The sequence below is a fragment of the Haliotis rubra genome, unplaced genomic scaffold, assembly GCF_003918875.1.
Source record: "Haliotis rubra isolate DU_JTF1 unplaced genomic scaffold, ASM391887v1 Scf802, whole genome shotgun sequence".
Taxonomy (NCBI): Eukaryota; Metazoa; Mollusca; class Gastropoda; order Lepetellida; family Haliotidae; genus Haliotis; species Haliotis rubra.
Window position 1 is genome coordinate 299,537 of NW_025767527.1, and position 22,711 is coordinate 322,247.

The 22,711-nt window shown below is 38.0% G+C and overlaps 1 protein-coding gene and 1 long non-coding RNA gene across 2 annotated transcripts; both read right to left on the reverse strand.

Moving 5' to 3' along the window:
- Positions 1 to 988: 988 nt before the first annotated feature.
- LOC124261646 lies at positions 989 to 17,965 on the reverse strand. The gene is made up of 13 exons (XM_046695988.1): positions 17,747 to 17,965; positions 16,898 to 17,006; positions 16,186 to 16,284; positions 14,733 to 14,879; positions 13,406 to 13,533; positions 11,749 to 11,857; positions 10,879 to 11,153; positions 9,692 to 9,830; positions 6,039 to 6,192; positions 5,048 to 5,177; positions 4,188 to 4,280; positions 3,196 to 3,340; positions 989 to 2,158 (listed from the first exon to the last, which is right to left on the reverse strand). Exons 1-13 carry the CDS (start codon positions 17,809 to 17,811, stop codon positions 1,961 to 1,963), a joined length of 1,791 nt encoding a protein of 596 aa, XP_046551944.1. The 5' UTR covers positions 17,812 to 17,965; the 3' UTR covers positions 989 to 1,960.
- Positions 6,229 to 9,685, reverse strand: LOC124261649. Its single transcript, XR_006894383.1, has 3 exons — positions 9,537 to 9,685; positions 7,445 to 7,822; positions 6,229 to 7,400 (listed from the first exon to the last, which is right to left on the reverse strand). It is a non-coding gene; the product is annotated as an uncharacterized LOC124261649 (long non-coding RNA).
- Positions 17,966 to 22,711: the final 4,746 nt, after the last annotated feature.

Sequence of the window (22,711 nt, forward strand, 5' to 3'; positions counted from 1 at the left end):
GAAGACTGGGTTCGATTCCCCACATGGGTACAATGTGTGAAACCCATTTCTGGTGTTACCCACCATGATATTGCTGGAATATTGCTAAATCAGTGTAAAACTAATCTCATTCACTCACTCATGTGCACCTGAGTCAGGACATAGATGAACATCCAGAGATTCATATTGTGAGCAACGAAACATTATCTGCCAACTTGAGCTGTCAAGTGTATGATATTGAAATGTATTTTCATGTGCTTTGACCATGAGGCCTTATCATAGAATAAACTTGTGATCATTTGTCACTATTGTGAGCAACCATCCAACTCATCCTCACACAATGACAATTGGGGCGGTGGGGTAGCCTAGTGGTTAAGACGTTCGATCGTCACGCCGAAGACCCGGGTTCGATTCCCCACATGGGTACAATGTGTTAAGCCCATTTCTGGTGTCCCCCGCAGTGATATTGCTGGGATATTGCTAAAAGCAGCGTAAAACCAAACTCACTCACTCACTCACAATGACAATCATTCAACCAAGTCATCAAGCTTGCCCACTGGAACAATTTATGGCTTTATAAGGCCAGCATAGGTTACTACAGATCTATTCCAAACTAATATCTACATGGGAGACCAAGTATGTAGAAACTAAAATATTGATGTTCAGATCTTCAGAGGATCACAGCCAGCAGCATCTTTGGTTCACATGTTTTGAAAAAGTAGTCCCTGTCTTAGACCTACTGCATATGCCTTTTACATTGCACAGGTCACGGTGACCTACCTTTCCCATAATACTTTATGTCCTTTTATGAATAAGAGATAACACATTGACTGACATTTTAAACAAAAATCTTATATAATCATCATAATTAAAGAAGAGTTAGGTCACCTGTATTTCATGTATTTCTTTTGTCATATGCATACTTTCTTTAGAAGCCTAGTGATGTATATATATATACCAGGCACAAAATGACACTGTGCATATGATAACATCATGGGAATGCTGGGACACTGAGCCAAGAGTTTAGGGATCTAAAACAAAATACAGTGCTCAAATACAATGTACTAATTAACACAATGCTCAGCTGGCCATAAAGAGTACAGTACAATTAGAAGATAAACCTACTGTGTTTTCAATTTAGATGTCTTGAAAGTCGATTTGATATTTGTACATTTCATTTGAAACCTAATGTGTGAGTGTACAGTTTTTCATTTGAAACATTTATAGGTTTCAAATAAGAGTTTGAAACCTGTAAAAAATGAGATGGGCACATACTCTTTCATAATTAGTGGGTCTGATATGTGATGTGGCATCATGTGGTATTGAATCTAATATATTGCAATACACTAACCTAATCATTGTTCATTGGGTTTTCTGTCTAAAATATATTGTCCCACTTACATTAAATATTCTAGGACCCAAACCACCTAATTTTGCAACGTTTATTGTGCCATGAAATTACCTACAGTTATTTTTAAAAAGCGCTTTCAAAGAAATTATCTAAAGATGCATAGTTTAATGTAGATTTGATACTGCTGGCTGAAATATCACAACACTGGATACCAAAATTGTCATGGTAGAATGGAATGTGGAGACTAGACTATGTAAATATTTACATAAATGAGAATCATAATCCTAATAATGATGATGGTGTCCTAAGGGACCCTTCATAATTTATGGCCTGGGGTTGGGTGGGGCTGTGTGATGATGATTTTATGGAGAAGCATGTACAATGTGAGTGACCCCCCCTATAATTGATGCACAAATTAAGTGACCCCCCTGAATGTCATGTACAAAATCAATGACCCCCCTCCCATATTTTTTAAGCATATTTTAAAAATATTTTTATGTTAAAATCATCATCATCCCCCCTAGCCATAAATTATGAATGGTCCCTAAGTGAAAAAATATGCAAAGCTGATAAACTATTATATGTTAAAGCTATGTCAAGGTCAAGGTCAATCAATAGATCGCCATTTCCCTATATATGGAAGATTTTGTTGAGGAATTCAATACAATCGGAAAATGACTGCCTGGTTTGAAGCTTGACCATCCAGGTGGCAACACTGGGGTACTTGTCAGCTGAGATCTTCATCCCGACATGCGCAAACAGAGCCAGGCGGGAGAACACGCAGATGTCAGCCAGAGACAGGTCTTCACCTACTAGGTACACCTTGTCCTGGAATATACATACATATGTCACCAGAGATACCTCCAGGCAGGAGAGTACGAGGGATTCAACATCCATCCCTCTTCTTGAAATTTTTTTTTTCAAAATTATAGATCTTATCAGTCCATATGACACTAAATATGATCAAACATGGACATGTCCTGTAAACAAATCAATATTGGCGAGGAAGTGTGGTTGAAAGCTTCCACATGCTCAAAGTAAAATATACTCATGCCAATGATGGTTGTCACCCCCCTCCCCACCCCACACCCCTCTCCAATAAAAAAAAATTTGAAGGGGGTGACAACCATTATTGACATTAGTATATCTAGTTTTTTTATGCTTTACAAACAGAAAACTTCATTAGATGACTGCTATAGATTAATTAATAGGCAAGTACTGAGTTTCACCATCAGAATCAATTGTCGGTGGGACTGACGAGTGTAAATGGCAGCAATGTTGGAAAATGATTGTCACTGTCTAATCCGGCACCCTGTCTAAACCAGTATTCTATTTCGGTCCTGTGGGGTGCCGGTTTAGACAGGTTTCACTGTATGTCCATTTTTATACAAATACTTGTGTGTAATGTCAGGAGAACAAAAATATGACATTGCCACCTTAAAAAATTATGAAACTATATGTAAAACAATATATGAGTCACCAAGCATAGGTGCCCATCAAAGTCACTAATTCAGTTCAATAACAGGTGGCCATACTTGGATGATGCTACCTTTTATGGTGGTTGTTGTATATTTTTGTTTGTTGTTCAACGCCACTTTCAGAAATATTCCAGCTACATGGCGGCGGTCTGTAAATAATGTGGACCTGGACCAGACAATCCTGTGATCAACAGCATGAGCATCAATCGACGTAATTGGGATACAATGACATGTGTCAACCAAGTCAGCGAGCCTGACCACCCGATCACCTTAGTCGCCTCTGACGACAAGTATGGGTCGCTGAAGGCCAATTCTAACCCAGCTCTTCATGGGTCAATTGTGATATGAGCAACACAATACACAGATATGACATCTCTAGGCACCCACCTGGAGGGATGCCTCGAGATGCTGCAGACGGATGTGGAGCAACTCATATGTCTCTTCCTTCTTCTTTCTCCTGTGCATCTCAGTGTCCATCAAATGTCCATAGTCTCCCAGCAGCTGTGGCCAACAGGGACTGGCCTCTCTTAATCTAAAAATATTTATTTTTTAATCTCTCACAAACATTTTTAAATGACTTTTAGTGAAAACACAAAAAAATAGCATACTGTTTGTTTGATTGATGTATTTTAAAACATGTTATATTTGGGATTACACTTTCTCAGTAAAGTACAGATTCTAGTACTTTTGTTGGGTTGAGTCCCATCCGGGATTTGGGCATAATCACACTGAAACAGGCCTTTACATTAAAAAAGGCTATTGGTGATGTTGGGTTAGTGAGTGAGGTTTTACACCACTTTTGGCAATATTCCAGAAATATCACGGTGGGGACACCAGAAATGGGCTTCACACATTGTACCCATGTGGGGGATCGAACGCGGGTCTTCAGCGATTGCTTTGTACCCCACCGCCCTGGCCTCTTCATGACTGACTGACTGACTGAGTTTGGTTTTACGCCGCTTTTAGCAATATTCCAGCAATATCACGGCAGGGGACACCAGAAATGGGCTTAACACATTGTGCCCATGTGGGGAATCGAACGCGGGTCTTCTGTGTGACGAGCCAACGCTTTAACCACTAGACTACCCCACCGCCCTGGCCTCTACATGAAGCTAAGGAGGCATATTATATATTGTACTGGGCAATGGTCAATGACATACAACAGATTTGATGGTTCACTGGAATTGGAGTTACATCACATTCCAGATCCCTTCACAAATATTGTGACATGCATGTGTGACTGCATGATAGCTCAATGCTAATGATGTCAGTCACTGGATTGCCTGGTCCAGACTTGCTTATTTACAGAGCGGTGTCCTACAGCTGGAGTTCTGTGTTAAGCAAAAAACAAACAAACATCATAGTACGGCAGGACCTACCCCATCATGAAGCACTTGAGGATGTTGTTGAACTTGGCATGGTATGCAGGGTTACCCCTCAGTGACAGCAGCTCATCCAGGTGTTTCTCATACCTGTGTATCAGACCATAGCTTGCATATACTTTGAGTCATTATAATCATAATGACAATCTTGCATCTTAAATGTTAAACACTGTTCATTTCATCATGAATTCTCAGTTTGTGAAAATGGTGAGTAGGTCTAATTCTCATAACAAAAAGATATACATGTACTGTAACTGACAACCTGCATCCAGCTATCATTGAAACTTTACACCTATAACATCTAAATCAAGTTATTTGTCTTTGAAAGGCACTGTTCCCATTCCTAAAATTCCCTGTGTTAGCCATGGCCAAATAATCCCTTGACTCCCATGGTGCACCTATGGCATAATTATCTAAGGTATTTCAATTTGATGTGCAGAGTTGCATCCCTTAGGTATTAAGGATCCTGTGATCTGAAATTCTGAATTCTGGTTAACAGTCTGAAATTCACCCTGATTACGATTCTTGATTGTCAGTAACATATTTGCCTGAGGCTTCTACCAAAAGTAAACAGTCTCCCTAAACTTGGGGCTATCCCACAACTTCAAGTCGACATCCCTCGATGCAACTGGAATACTGTTCTGAACAACATAAAACCAACAAACTAATCTGCACTTTGACTCTCATCACAGATGGTTTTGAGTCAAATTGTTCACAAATTTTGTCCAAAAGATTTATTTAAGACATTTGCCATTTTGTCCAAAAGATTTATTTAAGACATTATCTGCCATTTTGTCCAAAAGATTTATTTAAGACATTATCTGCAATATGTTTCTTAGAAAAATACACAATATTACCTCAGGACCATAATCTTTGACACAATACACATTTCAACAAGGGGAGCTAACTCATTGAAGTACATGGCTTGTTCCCAGGCCTGCCAACACTGAACTTGTGATCTTTCTTCTGGATTGTCCGGCAACAGTTCTGTAACGATCAATGGAACATAGCAGTGTGGCGTGGAATGAGACAGTTGCATGAATGCGACGACTACAGCAAGCATTCAATGATCTTTCATTGAAGATAAATGTCATCAAGTTTACATGACAGTAAATGAATATTGATATCAAACAAACTTAATTAAGAATCTGACTCTTTGAATTAATCTGTTCATGGATTCAAGCTGTCAGTGTCACAATCAGATTTTTCCCTGCCCTGTGGAGAAGTGTTTGGTTAGTTAGTGTTCAAAGATGAGTAGCGCCATGTTGGTTTATCTAAAAGCTGGAGTGTGTGAAATGAAGTGATAGCCGTTCCATCTTCATGTTTTAATCCACATTTCGTAACTTATTCATGTTCCTTACTGAAACTATGGCATGTCTGGAAATTCAAATTTTGTCATCATAATTTTTTTTCACATCTGCTCTATAACTAAGAGTGCAGGAAAACGAAAGATCCAACTACAAATATCTAGCAGAGCATAACTATTTCTCTTTTTCATGGTAATTGACCACATGCATTGAACATATATAGTCTTTAGCCATTGCAAAACTGTTATCAACAGAACAAAACTGAGGAAAATATGAACACCTTTCATCATTTCTCTGGCCAGTAAATATATCAAACCATATCAAATGAGTGCCAAAAGAAACCCATATCAAGATTAACAAATAACATTTTTTAATTCTAGACTTCCATAACTTAGTGCTTGGACAAAAATTTAAGGGGATCATTTCTGATGGAGTATAAGATAGACAATTGTGTATTGAATTTCTCAAGATAAACATAATCCTAGCAGTTGAGGAAAAGCTTATTTACTTCTAGTGTGCCTCCACAACCTGAAAGACCTACTTTTGCTGCCGAAAGCCTTGTCCAGATACTCCAGGACGGTCCTGGGGCCGGTCACCATGCGGCGGCCATGTTGTATCCTGGTCACTGCCCCTGACCCTGCTGCTCGGCCAATCAGATCAATGAAGGGGCAGTCTATACTCTTGTAGGACACACCCTTCATTGGGAACAACAAGAATTCAGGGTTTTCGTAATTTCAAGGGTCACTATGTGACATATGAGGGTCCTGTAAAGTCACGAAATGATGTGGCAGACTGTACTGGAAGGTTGAATGATTACTTTAATTACTAGTACATGAACTTTATGGGTTTTTTGTCAAGAAGTTTGAACAGTGAATATTATTGTAGACAGTATATGTACACAATATATGTATTTTTCTGCGCCCATCCTATACATTTCGAAATCATGGCTAACAATGAATTAAAATGACAGGAGACTTGTGTAAATGGCCCCAAATCTCAATTAATCTGTTTAATAACTCAATGGACTTAATGGCCCTTTCACACCTGACCCAATGTTTTGACAGGTAACAAGCCATGAGACCAGTTTACTCAGACTGTCTGATATTTTGAGTAATCAATGTAGTACTTGCACTAAATCACTGTTTAAGTTTAAGGATTGTTTTCTGAATATTTTATGTTATTCAAAATACTAGACTTATTTGATTAAATGTACTTCAGATAAATAATCCTAAATAAATGTTTCTAAAAGGGATTTGGTTATCACCGAGATAAAACACAAAGATATTCAATATTTTTTTTTGTGTGTGTGTGTGCATTGCTAGGGTTCAAAAATAATGCAAGCGTATGTCTGAGACTAGTTAAATTCATGAAATACTTGAGCCATTCCTTTGAGGACGACCACTTTACCATCAACCAACACTTTTACAGATCCATACTGCTGACTCGTGAAAACAAAATATATTTCTAAACCAATGTCTAAATTCTATAAGGAGCTGAACATGTTAATCAGAGGATTAATCCTAAGTACTTTTTAATGCCAATTAACGGGACAAGGTTAATATTTTTTTACATTAAAAAACAAAGTGATGAATTCTGTTTATCATTTTCATATTACTGTTTTCTTTTTATGAAATAAATGCATCAAAATTAACATCAGAAATATGTCAATATCTTACATATGAGTAGTGACACATGATTCCCATTGCCATGTGAACCAAAATCTACAAATCATTTTTGGAATATTCATTTCCTGAGAAAATAGTGTCTGTCAATCCGGTTATCTAATTTGCATATTTGATTTGCATACGTACATCTCTGGAGTATGATATACATGCTTCTATGTCATAACCTTATGTCACAGATAAATGCTTCAGTTAAATGATACATGCTTCTATGTCATAACCTTATGTCGCAGATAAATGCTTCTGTTAAATGATACATCATAACCTTATGTCACAGATAAATGCTTCAGTCAAATGATACATGCTTCTATGTCATAACCTTATGTCGCAGATAAATGCTTCAGTTAAATGATACATGCTTCTATGTCATAACCTTATGTCACAGATAAATGCTTCAGTTAAATGATACATGCTTCTATGTCATAACCTTATGTCACAGATAAATGCTTCAGTTAAATGATACATGCTTCTATGTCATAACTTTATGTCACAGATAAATGCTTCAGTTAAATGATACATGCTTCTATGTCATAACCTTATGTCACAGATAAATGCTTCAGTTAAATGATACATGCTTCTATGTCATAACCTTATGTCACAGATAAATGCTTCAGTTAAATGATACATGCTTCTATGTCATAACCTTATGTCACAGATCACAGATAAATGCTTCTGTTAAATGATACATGCTTCTATGTCATAACCTTATGTCACAGATAAATGCTTCAGTTAAGTGATACATGCTTCTATGTCATAACCTTATGTCACAGATAAATGCTTCAGTTAAATGATACATGCTTCTATGTCATAACCTTATGTCACAGATAAATGCTTCAGTTAAATGATACATGCTTCTATGTCATACCCTTATGTCACAGATAAATGCTTCAGTTAAATGATACATGCTTCTATGTCATAACCTTATGTCACAGATAAATGCTTCAGTTAAATGATACATGCTTCTATGTCATAACCTTATGTCACAGATAAATGCTTCAGTTAAATGATACATGCTTCTATGTCATAACCTTATGTCACAGATAAATGCTTCAGTTAAAGGTCACATGCAACCAAAAAATCAAACATAATTAAAACACAATGATCACTTATTCATGACATATAATATACCTTGTTGATTATGAAAAAACATATAAACAATATTATAAGCGTACAATCGCAAATCAAAAGTGCAATATTTTGTACTTGGGTTTACTTCCCAAGAAACGAAGCAGCCGGGATACCGAACCCAGTCAGAGCGGGTGGGTGTGCACTCAAGTGTAATGGCTGGTTCATTTGCAGATGCCCTCACGGCTCATTGTGTGTGTATATATAGAGATGTTGGGTTTTGTAAATACATGCTCATTTTTTGTGTATAACATTTTGCGATCAACAGACATCATAACATGTCATGTGTACAAGTATCACACCTGCCTGTCTGTGTAATTACATAATGTGACAGAGACCGAACTCGGGCCATAAATCAATGCGTTTTGTTTATGGTGTATAGCCTGGCAGGTGTTAAGTTCAAATTGCATGTGGTCAGTGATTGAAGTTGTGTATTGAATATTGTCATTAGCAGACAGGCAGGCAGAAACATAGGTGTCAATAAAATAGACATTGAGTTTTGTCTGTGACAACGACATATCTATATCACAGTTAGAAATTCTGTCAATGCTAAATAATGACATTGCTTTTAAGTATCGAACTGAGAAAGTGACTCGGTAAGAAGAACGTGTGGTGAAATAGACAAATGAAGTTATATAAACAGTTAATTCAGTAATCTACTGTCATAACGAATCCAGGACAAAATCCACCCGGACAAAATCCACCCCAAAATTGCAACCTAGGACAAAATCCACCCGGACAAAATCCACCCGATTATCAATTATCTTGAGAAAAACAACTTGATCAAAGATCAGGACACACTAAAACTTTTAACAATAGCAATTTGAGAAGGGTGGATTTTGTCCATTTTTTTTGTTAAGAAGAGGTGGATTTTGTCCGGGGTGGCAATTTTGGGGTGGATTTTGTCCAGTTGGATTTTGTCCGGTCACCATCATAACATATAAAAAGCTCGCGCCTGTGAAATATCAACAAAACATTAGAAAAATAGCTCACACCAAAGCCTTCACCGAGTATTCACCGGACAACCCGCTTCCAATTAGTGAAAATTAGTGAATCGTTTGAACTCCGATTTCGCGCGTTTTTTTTCATCGCATTATTTTTCAACTTTATAAGTTGAATTTGCATTTTTGATGATTTGTTCGGTAAGTCCATACCGAAAGGTATCAGAATCTGCAAAGTTGTGTTTTACGTTGCATGTGACCTTTAAATGATACATGCTTCTATGTCATAACCTTATGTCACAGATAAATGCTTCAGTTAAATGATAGATGCTTTTATGTCACAAGCACATGTCATGGATAAATGCTTTCATTGAATAATAAATTTATCATGTTTTGATAATTCATGAACTTTAACATACGTCAACAGTGCTGACGCAACACTTTACCTTTTCTCTGAGGAGGATCTTCACCTGCCAAACCTCGGTGGAGGTGGGATAGTAGTAGATGGTGATGTCGTCCTCGTGTACATAGGGGAGCTTGGTCTGGATCAGGGACTCGGTGCTTGCCTTCGTCTCTCCTAGAGCCCTGGCATTACAGAACAGTGGAAGACCATCATACTGACAACCAAGGGTCGAAATTAATGGACGCTACTATGCTAAATGTGTTTAAAATTCATAATAGCGTTCACTATTTTTATAAAGGCTCACTTTGTTTTTGTTGATTTAAATCAGAAAAAGTGTGAAAATCGTTGTATAAAACATCATCATACTCAGTTTGGAGTTAATTCCCAATATTTATTGATGACAATTAGCGAAGTATTCTGAATATAAAATCCACGGAAGTTATAGCTGATCACATGCTTAGTATAACATCTAGATATTCGATTCAAAGATAGCAGACCCTAGAAACCGCGTGCATTTGTCAAATTTGGAATTTATGATTGACCATTATTACAAAGGATATGATAACAAACTACTTAAAACTGAAGTGTGAAGGGGAAAGTGGTGAGGGATAGGGATAAGGAATTATTTTTGTTTTTGCTTATTGAAATATCATTTAGCTTGCAGCGTAAAAAGTCACAAGCAGTCTTTTGCTTGCGCTTTAAAAAGTTAAGTTCTAACCCTGACAAATGTAATAGTACTGAGACAGATAGAAACTGTTTTATTGGGGTTCATGTAGGATTTCAAACAAAGTGCGGAGGTTGGGATGTCAGGACTAAATGAAAAACATGCTCCTCCTGCAAAGCCAGAACATTAGTTACAACTATGGACACATATTTTATACAAATTTATGAATTTGTACTGATATTTATTGCATATTTGGAGCAGAATATCACTCTCTTGAAGGTCCTGAAAAACTCAGTTCATCAACCTCTTAAAAATGCCAATAAAACAGATTATCAATAAATCAATTTCTTGTAGGTTAGATTGAGCTTTGAATGAGAACTTCTGGAACAAAAAGGATGTAAGCATTTGTGAGAAGAAGGATGTGAAATTTCATCTTCATTGGTCGAGTGGTTCTTGTTGCGGCGTCTGACAAACATGCCACAACACAATATGTTTTGTCTCTCAGAAAGGGGAGATAATAGTGAGATATTGTTTGAACAATAATCCAGAGCATTCACCATCCCTACCTGTCGATGAATTGACTTCCATCAAAACGCTTGTGTTTCGTGCCACTCTTGAAGTTACTCAGGCCCACGAGCAGCCATGGAGCTTTGGTCATCACAGTGTTGGAGACACGTACCAAAGTTCTCTCACTTGCCTTGAATGAGGGTCTACCATCCAAGTTCTTAAGATATCGGACAATATTTGGGAAGTGCTTGTCTGTGAATGGCAGCCCACTGGTCAAGAACATCTGAACTCGGGGTAAAACTGTCAAATCGGCAACCGTGAATCTGTCTCCAACCTAAACACATCAACAAAATGTTGATCATGCTGGAATATACCCGGTATACCTGATATTATTACACAATGCCTTTTAGAAAGTGGTCAAATGTAACATATGTTATATTTGGGATTTCTTAGTAAAGTACAGGTTCTAGTACTTTTGTTGGGTTGAGTCCCATCTGGGATTCGAATCCACACCCTCAGAGTCAGGCACCTAATCGCCAGCACACAAAGTCAGATGCCTAGACCGCTCAGCCACCGCAGCTTCCACAAAAATGGAAGTTGGACAACTATTAGTCTAGACTGCGGACTTTGTGTACCCCTCTGATAGGTGCTTTTGTGGAAGCCGCGGTGGCTGAGCGGGTTAGGCGACTAACTTTGTGTGCTTGCGATTAGGTGCCTGACTCTGCGGGTGTGGGTTCAAATCCCAGATAGGACTCAACCCAATAAAAGTACTAGAATTTATACTTTACTCAGAAAGTGTAATCCCAAATATAACATATGTTATATACCTGATAATTCTACAACACATCAACAATTCACAGACATCCAATACTGGATTTTCTTAACTTGTTTTGAATAGTATATATTAAACTGAAGACACAGATTCTAACCAGGTACTCTTTGTCTTGGAGCGCCATCTCCAGGACGACCAGATTCTGGTAGCAAGCAAGGGCATGTTTCTCTAGTTCCTCCTGGCTCCTGTGGGTCCCATCATATACCCTACAACAGGGTATCAGCAGATGCAAAATAACGTGTCCTGTATGTACATACACTGGATGCAAAAACTTTACAACACAGGACCTGTTTCCGTTATTGGATTTCATTAAACTCATACATCACAGACATTATATTTTTTTCAGAAATTTTCTCAGAGCGAGGAAGTTTAGTTTTACACAGCTTTTACACATTGTACCCATGTGGGGAATCGAACACAGGTCTTCGGCGTGGTGAGCGAACACTTTAACCACGAGGCTACCCCATATATTCTGCATAATGAATGGTGACTCTCTTCAATCTGACATCACAATTTTCTTCCTTTTGACTCAGGGCTTCTGTGAAGCCTGACATATGTAAAATCTTGGGAATCAAGTGAAGCCTGTCACAGGTGACCAGCCTGAGATATCCATGCCTTGGTTCCCTCCAAAGTACTGCCAAGAATCCTTTTGACTTTAACGTAGTTGGACCGAGGGTAGCCCATGCAATGACCAAAACTTCAGGGAAGAAACGAAAACACATTCTTTGTCTTCAGATACAGAAATCAACAAATTTTGAATATGTCCGAACTCACAACCCTGTTGTATCTGATCTATGACTCCAAAATGGTGTTTCTGTTTCCAGATCTGACAAACGCTCTTCAAAACTGACAAAACCGCCTCAGTGGTGTAGTGGTTAGAGCATCCACCCGGAGAGCAGATGGTCGCATGTTAGATCCCCGTTCACGTCATAGCAAAAGTCGTTGAAATATGGTACTTGTTGGTCCCTGCCTGGCGCTTAGCATTAATGGGTACAAGGACTGGTCGGCTTGGAGTGTCTGAGTGGGGTATTCTTGCTTAACTGCGGCATGGTACGCAGTGAGCTAGCACTATAAAACCAGCTTAAGTCTGGGCTAGTACAAGCAGCCACACATACATGAGCGAAATATTCTTAAGTATGACGTTAAACCCAATTTCATCTCACCTCACATCTAAATTCACAGTACATACAAGTGAAGAATTCAGAGCTCCATATTGTATTCCTGTATTTAAACAATAAGGCAACATTAATGGATGGCTCCAAAAAGAAAATGAAGAGGCGGGGCTATCATTATATTGTTGGCTTTAAGATTTGATATTTCCACACATATTATGTAGGGCTGCGCAATATAACCGGTTTACCGGTATTTACCGGTTAAGACATGAAGATGATACATATTGCGATACGCTGATCGAAAACCGGTATTTTGACTTGCATTCGGAAAACTTCATAACACTCGGAAATCTTCGGATATTTCCTTTTTTTCATTTGTGCCAAATATTATTCACATTTTTAATTTTAATCATGAATAAAAGTTGTTATTAAAGCTTAATCAAGCATAGTGATTTTGCTGTGTATATGCTCTATAAATCAAGCATTACCTTGATTATACTGGTAAGTAGTTTTTACTTCACGCAATATATTGCAATACATATCGCAATACATGCTTTTGCATCGCAATATATCGCAATATGAAAATTCTCTGCAATACCCACCCCATAATATTATGAGGTCTTCAGCCCCATATTCACTTACCTACAAAACATGTCAGTTTTCGCCTTGGGCATGTTTGGGTTGATGGCCTTGAGGTAGGCTTCCTTTGACGGCTGTGTGAGTCTCAGGATGAATGGGAGGACATTCTGATACACCAGTGGTACATGGTCCTGAACCAACACACATCATAGTAGTGACACCTCACATTTCAAGGCTTGTATACATCACAATACAAATTGATTTCATTTGCAGTTATGGTCATACATGGTAAACGCCAAGGTGCTGCTTTTCCAATATACCAATCTGATAAATTTGTTATCACGATGCAATACACATGCTAACAAGGTCACCATGGAGGAACTACTTTTACACTCAATACATCAACCCCCAGAAGTTACTGGCTTTATACTGTTGTCTAATGGTTATTATATGGGTATTTGGTATTTACATAGTGCTAGAGTCCATCCCACATTAGTGTTGGGAATTGGTTTAAATATCATAATTGATGATTGGTTCATTACAACCGATCAATCATCGAAAATAATTGGTTAGCGTCATTTATCAAATTTTCCTGGTTATGTTTGTTAATGCCCAAAAGATAAAGAAAAAAACATGTAGTTCTTTCGTTTTCTTTGCAAATTGCACAAAATGCATTTGCAAATTTCACATCTTTAAAGGATGACTAGCATGTTAGGAACATGAAAACATGATCGATTGCTTGGTCGTTTTGTCATTGCTAGCAATCTTCGATTATTTCAATTAATCGGACCACCACTATCCCACATGCATGCTCAAAGTGCTTCCTTGTTTTTCCCTCGATCATTGGATGTCAGTCTCAGCGGCACATCATATTCTCAGTCTCAACTAGCTGGGGAGCTACAACTCTTGCAGCCACAAAGCGCACCGAGTTAATGTGACTTTCCCATCCTTTTGAGGTACCCATTCAGAGCTGGGTGGTTCCAATTATAGGTGTTCAAAATGTACTGATTCTGTAGACAAACATGGATGACGAACATTATGTCTAAAGTCACCTTGGAGATACTACTTTCAAGTTGCATACATCAACCCATGAACCTGTTTGCTATAACCTGTTAACTAATCGTCCTAATAAGTGTGTAATATTTTTGAAATGTGTGGCCGATTCTGTAGACAAACATGGCTGCCAAACCCAGATCTAAGGTCACCTACCAGGATCTACTTTCAAGCTGCATAACCAAATCTTGAACCTGTTTGCTATAAACTGTTGACAGATGGTCCCCATACGTGTGTAAAGGGTTGAAATGTGTGGCCGATTCTGTACACAAACATGGCTGCCACACATGCTTGAGAGCATCACTCAAAGTTTAACGCTGACATTATTTTTGCTTACATCAACAAGACCAAGTTCCCAATCCATCCACATCTTGACCTGTGCCCTTTCCCAGGGATCGACGGGGTAGAGCTTGCTTCCTGGGAATACAGTGTCCAAGTACTCAATGATCACGCTGGACTCGAACATCACACAATCTTGGACGCCCTTGGAACAACACAAATATAGACATTAGTATGGAACAACACAAATATATACACGAGTATGGAACAACACAAATATATACGCGAGTATGGAACAACACAAATATACACGCGAGTATGGAACAACACAAATATATACGCGAGTATGGAACAACACAAATATATACGCGAGTATGGAACAACACAAATATATACGAGAGTATGGAACAACACAAATATATACGCGAGTATGGAACAACACAAATATATACGCGAGTATGGAACAACACAAATATATACGCGAGTATGGAACAACACAAATATATACGCGAGTATGGAACAACACAAATATACACGCGAGTATGGAACAACACAAATATACGAGTATGGAATGGAACAACACAAATATGGAACAACGCGAGTATGGAACAACACAAATATATACGCGAGTATGGAACAACACAAATATATACGCGAGTATGGAACAACACAAATATATACGCGAGTATGGAACAACACAAATATATAGACATGAGTATGGTTTATGCCAGTCTAACAATATTTCATCAATGTCACAGTCAGAGATTCAAAGATTGTATCCATGTGGGGGTTATGAATCACACCTGGGACTTTGGCGTGATGAGCAAACACTGCACCACACACATCCAAGGTGCATCAGGAGGAGCAACTTGCTTTTATGGGAATAAACATTTTGTGTTTCAAGTTAGCAGGTGTTCACGGAAATTGTGATATTTGAAATGAACTACTAAATAACACTCAAAACACTGAAAATACCTTTTGCTCATCAACACTATAGAATACAAAAGTCATCAGCCAGATTCTGTAGCACATTCTCTCTGCATCAACCCTCACACTTGTGAGGTAGACACACTGTTACTTTTTGTTTGATTGTTGTTTTACGCCGCACTCAGCAATGTTCCAGCTATATGGTTGCAGTCTGTAAAATAATTGAATCTGGACAAGACAATCCAGTGATCAACAGCATGAGCATCGATTTACACAATTGGGATACGATGACATGTGTCAACCAAGTCAGTGAGCCTGACCACCCGATCCCGTTAGTCGCCTCTTACGACAAGCATAGGTTGCTGAACATCAGTTCTAACCCGTATTTTCACAGGTCACATTGTTGCTCTAGAATGCAATATGATGACACCATTTTACAAAATCACCTAACTATTACAGTATTAGAATAAAATGGAAGTATTTCTAGTCTTATTCTAACCTTAAATCAAGGAGGGTTTGGTTTACAAACACTTGAACACAGTACAAAATACACATTTTGTGGTAAAACCAGTTAATTCTATTACCTGCACATTCTTAAAGGCAATCGCTGGTATTTTTCTGTTGGGACTGATCTTCACAAAGTCTGGGTGGTGATTCTCACCTGTGAGCAGATCCACTTCAACCTGACGCATACAAACACACAGAAGATAGAGTGAGTGAGTGAGTATGGTTTTACGCCGCTTTTAGAAATATTCCAGCAATATCATGGCGGGGGACACCAGAAATCACACATTGTACCCATGTAGGGAATCGAACCCGGGTTTTCAGCTTGATGAGCGAACACTTTAATACTAGGCTACCCCACCCCCCCAAAGAATGAGCGAGTTTGGCTTAAACAGTGCTTTTTTGACCTCATGACCTGTTAACTAAATGTTGAAAGAACAAAACAAAGTGTGATACAAATGAAACCAGTATGTATGGTGACTGCTGACAAAGCAAGGACCATAATCTGTTAACCCAAAATCGGCATATCCTGGATTGTCAAAAGGGACGTAACTCTGCAAACTGACTATATAAATCTTTCAAAAAAACATTCATTTCCCATCTCCATCTGCTACGGAGTGAAAAAAGTGAAATTTTTAGTGAGTTAATGATATTGTCATTGATACTGGGAAGTCAACAGTATATTCGAAGTGATTCAAAATGACCTCCTTATAAATAAGCCTGGGGCCTGGGTCAGATAACACAGTGACTGATAGCATGAATATAAATGCCATCTTAATGACTGCATTTTACCTGTTTATATGGAATCTTCTTTTCATGAAGAGCAATACGGACTCTCCTTGCAGCTGGGCTTTGTTCGTTGCCAAACAAGGTGATGCCATCCTCAATTTCAAATTTGTTTCTTCAGTTCAGAAACAAATAAAAAGCAACATTCAAAAATGATTCATTTTTGCAAATGGTTATATTTTTGTAGATATTTTTTTAAGACCATTCATGGATTAGAAATACTTCACACAAAATACATGTATCAACAGGTAGAGATTACAAAATGAGTGCGTGTTGAACATGGAAAATAAATCAAAACACTTAAAACTATTGAGTTGGAATATTTTCCATATTCAACATCCACGAGTTTTGTTATCTATTATTACACACAGGACGGGAAAACAGTGTGATTCATGATGGCAAAAAAGCAGACGAAAGGGAGATAACTCTGTCACGACTACTTTATAGATGAAAATAAACAATTAAAAATATTTAGCTGAAAAATAATACTAATTACCAGTTTGAGTGACATTTTTGGTAAAAAATGCTTGAATGGATTTATAATGTTAATTTAAAATATCAAGGTGGCTAGAAAATTCGGCATTATGACATATCGTTGAATAACCTAGATCTAGTTTGTTTACACATCACTCATTGGATAACGTTCAACTGGTTACACAACACCTGTTTCAAATAAGTAGTATTTACAATATACCGTTACCTTTACACTTTGAAAAGAATTTGGGATTCTTAAATTGTAGTTTATTTGCGTACATGACTTGTATTTTATTTAGAGTGACAGGACAGTGTATTTCAATGCTACTCTACTCGTGTAGAAAACTGAAAAGAATATTCTCGAACACATTCAACACCCACCTTGATTCGCTTTTCTTGAACAATTTTTCAAAGATCAATTGACAGAACGATATGATAAGCCCCATCCTGCAAACGATCCTGTAACTGTAAGCTCAGTTTTTGCACGTCACGTTACTTGAAATAGCACATCGTGGAATTTGTTTTGTGTTTATTGACATAAGAGAGTCTGCTCAGTCATGCAGTGATCACAACGTGTTTTCACATCCCGCGTTGGGTAACCCGGAAGCAACAGCTCCAATCAAAACATTGTTAGAGTTACCCCCCTTGACCACAAGCGTTACACACCCTAACATTTTCAGTCTGCTGTTTTTAATTACTACATGTTTGACATAGAATTATCTTAGGTGACACCACACTTATGTTATTTCTGACACACTTTATGTATTTCTTTTTAAGATAAAGTTTGAAACAAATAGTAGTATTGTATATTGTATATGTAAGTTAGGAACAGAGGAGAAGAGGGTGAAATTAGCATACACATAATGTAATACATGCTAGATCTATACTCACGGTTACGATACATATGGACCATCGAAGAAATGCGTTTACTTGTGTACAGATCGAATTCCAGTGTATATAGACATGTTCCTTGGTGTGATCAAATGAAAAGCTTTCACTATTATTGGATCACTTACAAAAGAACCGCCTCCGTGGTGTACTGGTTAGAGCGTCCGCCCGGAGAGTGGAAGGTCGCGGGTTCGATTAGACAATAGACAATACTTTATTACCTTAAAAGGAATTCGTTTTGGATCACAGAGCTTGACAAAAATGCAAATGAATAACAACATAAATATGAAATTGCTAAAAACATTAAAAGAGATAAATATGTGATTAAAGATAATTAAATGAATAAGATGATAACTGGACATTCAACATTTGTTTAAAATTACAATACTTTGATGTACAAAAGACGATCGAGCTCGTGTTGTCTTGGTGATTGGCACTGTGTAGCGGCGGCCCGAAGGTAAAAGTTTATACTCTAGATTTAAGAAGCTTGTTGTGTCATTAATGATTATTCAGACGTTGAAAGTACTTGCCGCTCATAGAGAAGTGAAAGATTATCGATAGTGACCCCGGCTCCTTCACTAGCTGTATTTACAATTTTGTTAAGTTTTGATTTGTTTTTGACTGAAAGAGACTCGAACCAGCACTGAGAAGAAAAAGTGAGTATACTCTGAATAAAAGTGGTATAAAACAACATCATAAGATTGGGAAACGTTAAAAGATCGCAGTTTGCGCATTAGATGGAGGCGTTGTTGACATTTACTATACAAGGCATCTGTGTTGGTACATTTACGAACATCAGTTTCACGTTGTTCACATATTTACGAACGTCAGTTTCGTGTTGCTCTTACACTTGCAAATGTCAGTTTCATGGTCATTGGATGGATGTCACATCCAATGGAAACTCCACACTCAAAAGTTATGCCTCCATAAACACACAAATATTGAAGTGAATGCTTGATGTCTTTTGTACTTGTATTCAGTGACTGTCTCAAATGGTTCATCATTAATGTACAAAGGTGGTAGTGTTGGGGAGTTAGTTCTGAAATCAATACCCGACCGCGTCATACCAAAAGACGTTAAAATATGGTACTTGTTGGTCCCTGCCTGGCGCTCGGCATTAATGGGTACAACAAGGACTGGTCGGCTCGGAGTCAGTATAATGTGTCTGAGTGGGGTATTCATGCTTCACTGCGGCATGGTATCTCAGTGGGCTAGCACTATAAAACCAGTTTAAGTCTGGGCTAGTACAAGCAGCCGCACATACACATACACACGCATGCACGTCGTCATATGAGCAAAATATTCTCAAGCACGACGTTAACCCAATTTCACCCAACCTCACATACGAAAGGGAAAACAACCTGAAAATTATAGACCAAATGTTATCAGTCAACTTATTGAATTATACAACAACTTAGACAAAACATTCACTCTGACACAATTACTAACATGATATTTCAATAAATTGACATGGAACTAATGATAATATAAATTAGTCCGTGTTGGTTAACTGGTGTTAATATTCTTACGTACAGTGCACATCTTATATTTATAAATAATCTTACAGTTTTATCATATCTTAGTCTGAACAAGATTGCACTGTGCAGAATGCGGAAGTGTGATCAAATAGGGTGGTCAGGTTTCAAAACCGCGTCTCATATCGTGCCCCGAAGATGTTGGACGCAGTACAGTATAAAATCCATCATCATCCAGATCATATTGAGCTCAGATCACAAATCAGTGAAACATGCGACACATATATTATTTTGTATAAGAAATATGAAAACTGTGATGATATACAGTGTAGGACACAAGTAGGTGATATTCGTTTAACATAGTATGCATATTTAAGTACTGTACAACAGTTTCATAGTTTGAGATACAAACAATTCACCTGATGTTCAGAATATGTAACTACTCCGTGTGCATTAATTCTCTAAAGTTGAACTTCTTAAAATACTTCTCCTTAAACGTGTCATTGTACATGTTTTGTTAAGTCCGAGACTATAACGTATTATTCCGTCTGAGATCATAATTAGTTATAGGAACAGATCGTGAAAAAAATATGCATCATAAAAATGTCGCCGCTCAAAGACATCTGGGAACCAGTCTGTAAACGGGAGATCCAGTCGTCGAAAGCGATGCGATCTGCTTACAGAGTTTCGTCCATTGGGTACGCCAGAAACCTATAATTGTGGATTTGAATCCTGATTTATACAGTAAGCACCATTTATGAAAACACATATAATTTGTAATGTGGGAATGTTTTATGTTTCACTTTAACTTAATTTATGGGACTAAATGAATTATAAATGGGAATTTATATACGTATATCTTATCATTTAGTTACTTGTATCATTACTCAGGATTGAGTTTACTGAGTGTATTTATCGAAGCTGCACACAAACACCGACATCTACCGTCACATATAGCAGAGGACATCTTTTGCAAAAAATCAGTTAGTTCTTTAGACCCCGATTTTGTAATGATAACGACGAGAAAGAAAGTGATGGGCGGTTGCAGGGGCTTGTACCCCATTCTCGTGTATTTAAAGAGGACAGGATAATCATTTATCAGGAATGAATATATATATTATTGCTTTCGCATTTTTGCATTTTTTGCACACACACGCACGCACACACACACACACACACACACACCAGAAAGGGCTAATGGATATTGTCCTGAAACTTGCACTTAAGCTACATTTGTTCAGCAATGGTTCGAGAGCTGATTCGCCCTCATGCGCACAAATAATGTCAGAATAAAGGATTTATACATCACGAATAGTGTTTTTCTTGATAACCGGTATTTGTAACTCCTTAAACAATTTATCATTGGTGAAACTTTAACAAGTACAGAATTTATCTGTGCAGTCCAATTTGCGTCTTTTTAAAACCAGAGGCTTAAATGTTTGTGCTCGGAATATTAATTATTTTTGCATAAATAATCTTGGACTAGTTAAAATCATTTTACAAATATCACTAATTGAGCATTTCCTGAAATCCCCCAAGAGAATTCAAATTATACAATATCAATGTATCTCACTTAAATACAAATGTCACTAATGTCACCAGCTGAGCATTTCCTCAAATCCTAAATAAAAATTCAAATAATACCATATCAATGTACATGTATCTCACTTTAATACAAATTTCACTAATCTCACTAAATGAGCATTTTGTTGAAACGAATTATGGCTCATCTGGACTAAGTGTAATCAAAACACTAACCCTAGTCAGCCAAATCCCACTCTGGCTATGTGAGAGACCTGTTTTGACAGAACCTGGTTAAGTGAGAGGACACCGTCATAACATCACTGCCACGAGGTCTTTTGCATGTCACGTGACCGGGATTGTCTTGTGTGTGTCTCTTCGATAATCAGAACAAAATGAGCAAAACTGATCTAATACAAACCTTTCGGCAACTTTATCACTCTGGATTACAGCACGTGGAGCTGCACAACGATTGTAAACAAAGATTACTACGCAGGTGGATATAGTTCATCACGTTTAGGATATTTTCTCCATGGCAGTTAACTAGTCTATCCCATATCATATGATTATGCATTTATGTAGACCGGTCAAAACTGTAACAGATGAAAAACATCAACAATATCTAGAATAGACTGCGTAAGATGTGACGAATGGCGGCTGCTCATGCTGGCCCCATGCACCGAATGAGTATGGTTTTACGCCGCGTGTAGCAATATTCAAGCAATATGACGGCGGAGGACACCTGAAATGGGTTTCAAACACTGTGCCCATCTTCGGCGTGACGTGGCCCCATGGAACTCTGTGTTGGAGTGTGATCATATGGGCAAATGAATCTACGGATAGACCCAGTTAGTAAGGTATCTGGAGTGTCGCGTGCGTACGGAAGTGTAGATCTAGTACGAGGTGTGTCTCACACCGAAACCCCTCCAGCTCACGTGGACTATTTACGATGTCATATTTAATTGGGGAAAAGTTTCTTTTTCCTGCACCATCAGTTTTCAAGAATCGAGCTTGTTGTGTGTTAGGACAATTTGGGTAGCGAGACAGACTACGTAACAATTAGTCAGGCTCATCTCAAAAGGTCAAAAGTATTTGAACTTCCTTTCGGCAACTCTATCACTCTGGATTACAGCACGTGGAGCTGTACAACGATTGTAAACAAAGATTACTACGCAAGTGGATATAGTTCATCACCGTTTAGGATATTTTCTCCATGGCAGTTAACTAGTCTATACCATATAATATGATTATGTATTTATGTAGACCGGTCAAAACTGTAACAGATAAAAAACATCAACAATATCTAGAATAGACTGCGTAAGATGTGACGGATGGCGGCTGCCCATGCTGGCCCCATGCACCGAATGAGTATGGTTTTACGCCGCGTATAGCAATATTCAAGCAACATGACGGCGGTGGACACCTGAAATGGGTTTCAAACACTGTGCCCATGTGAGGAATC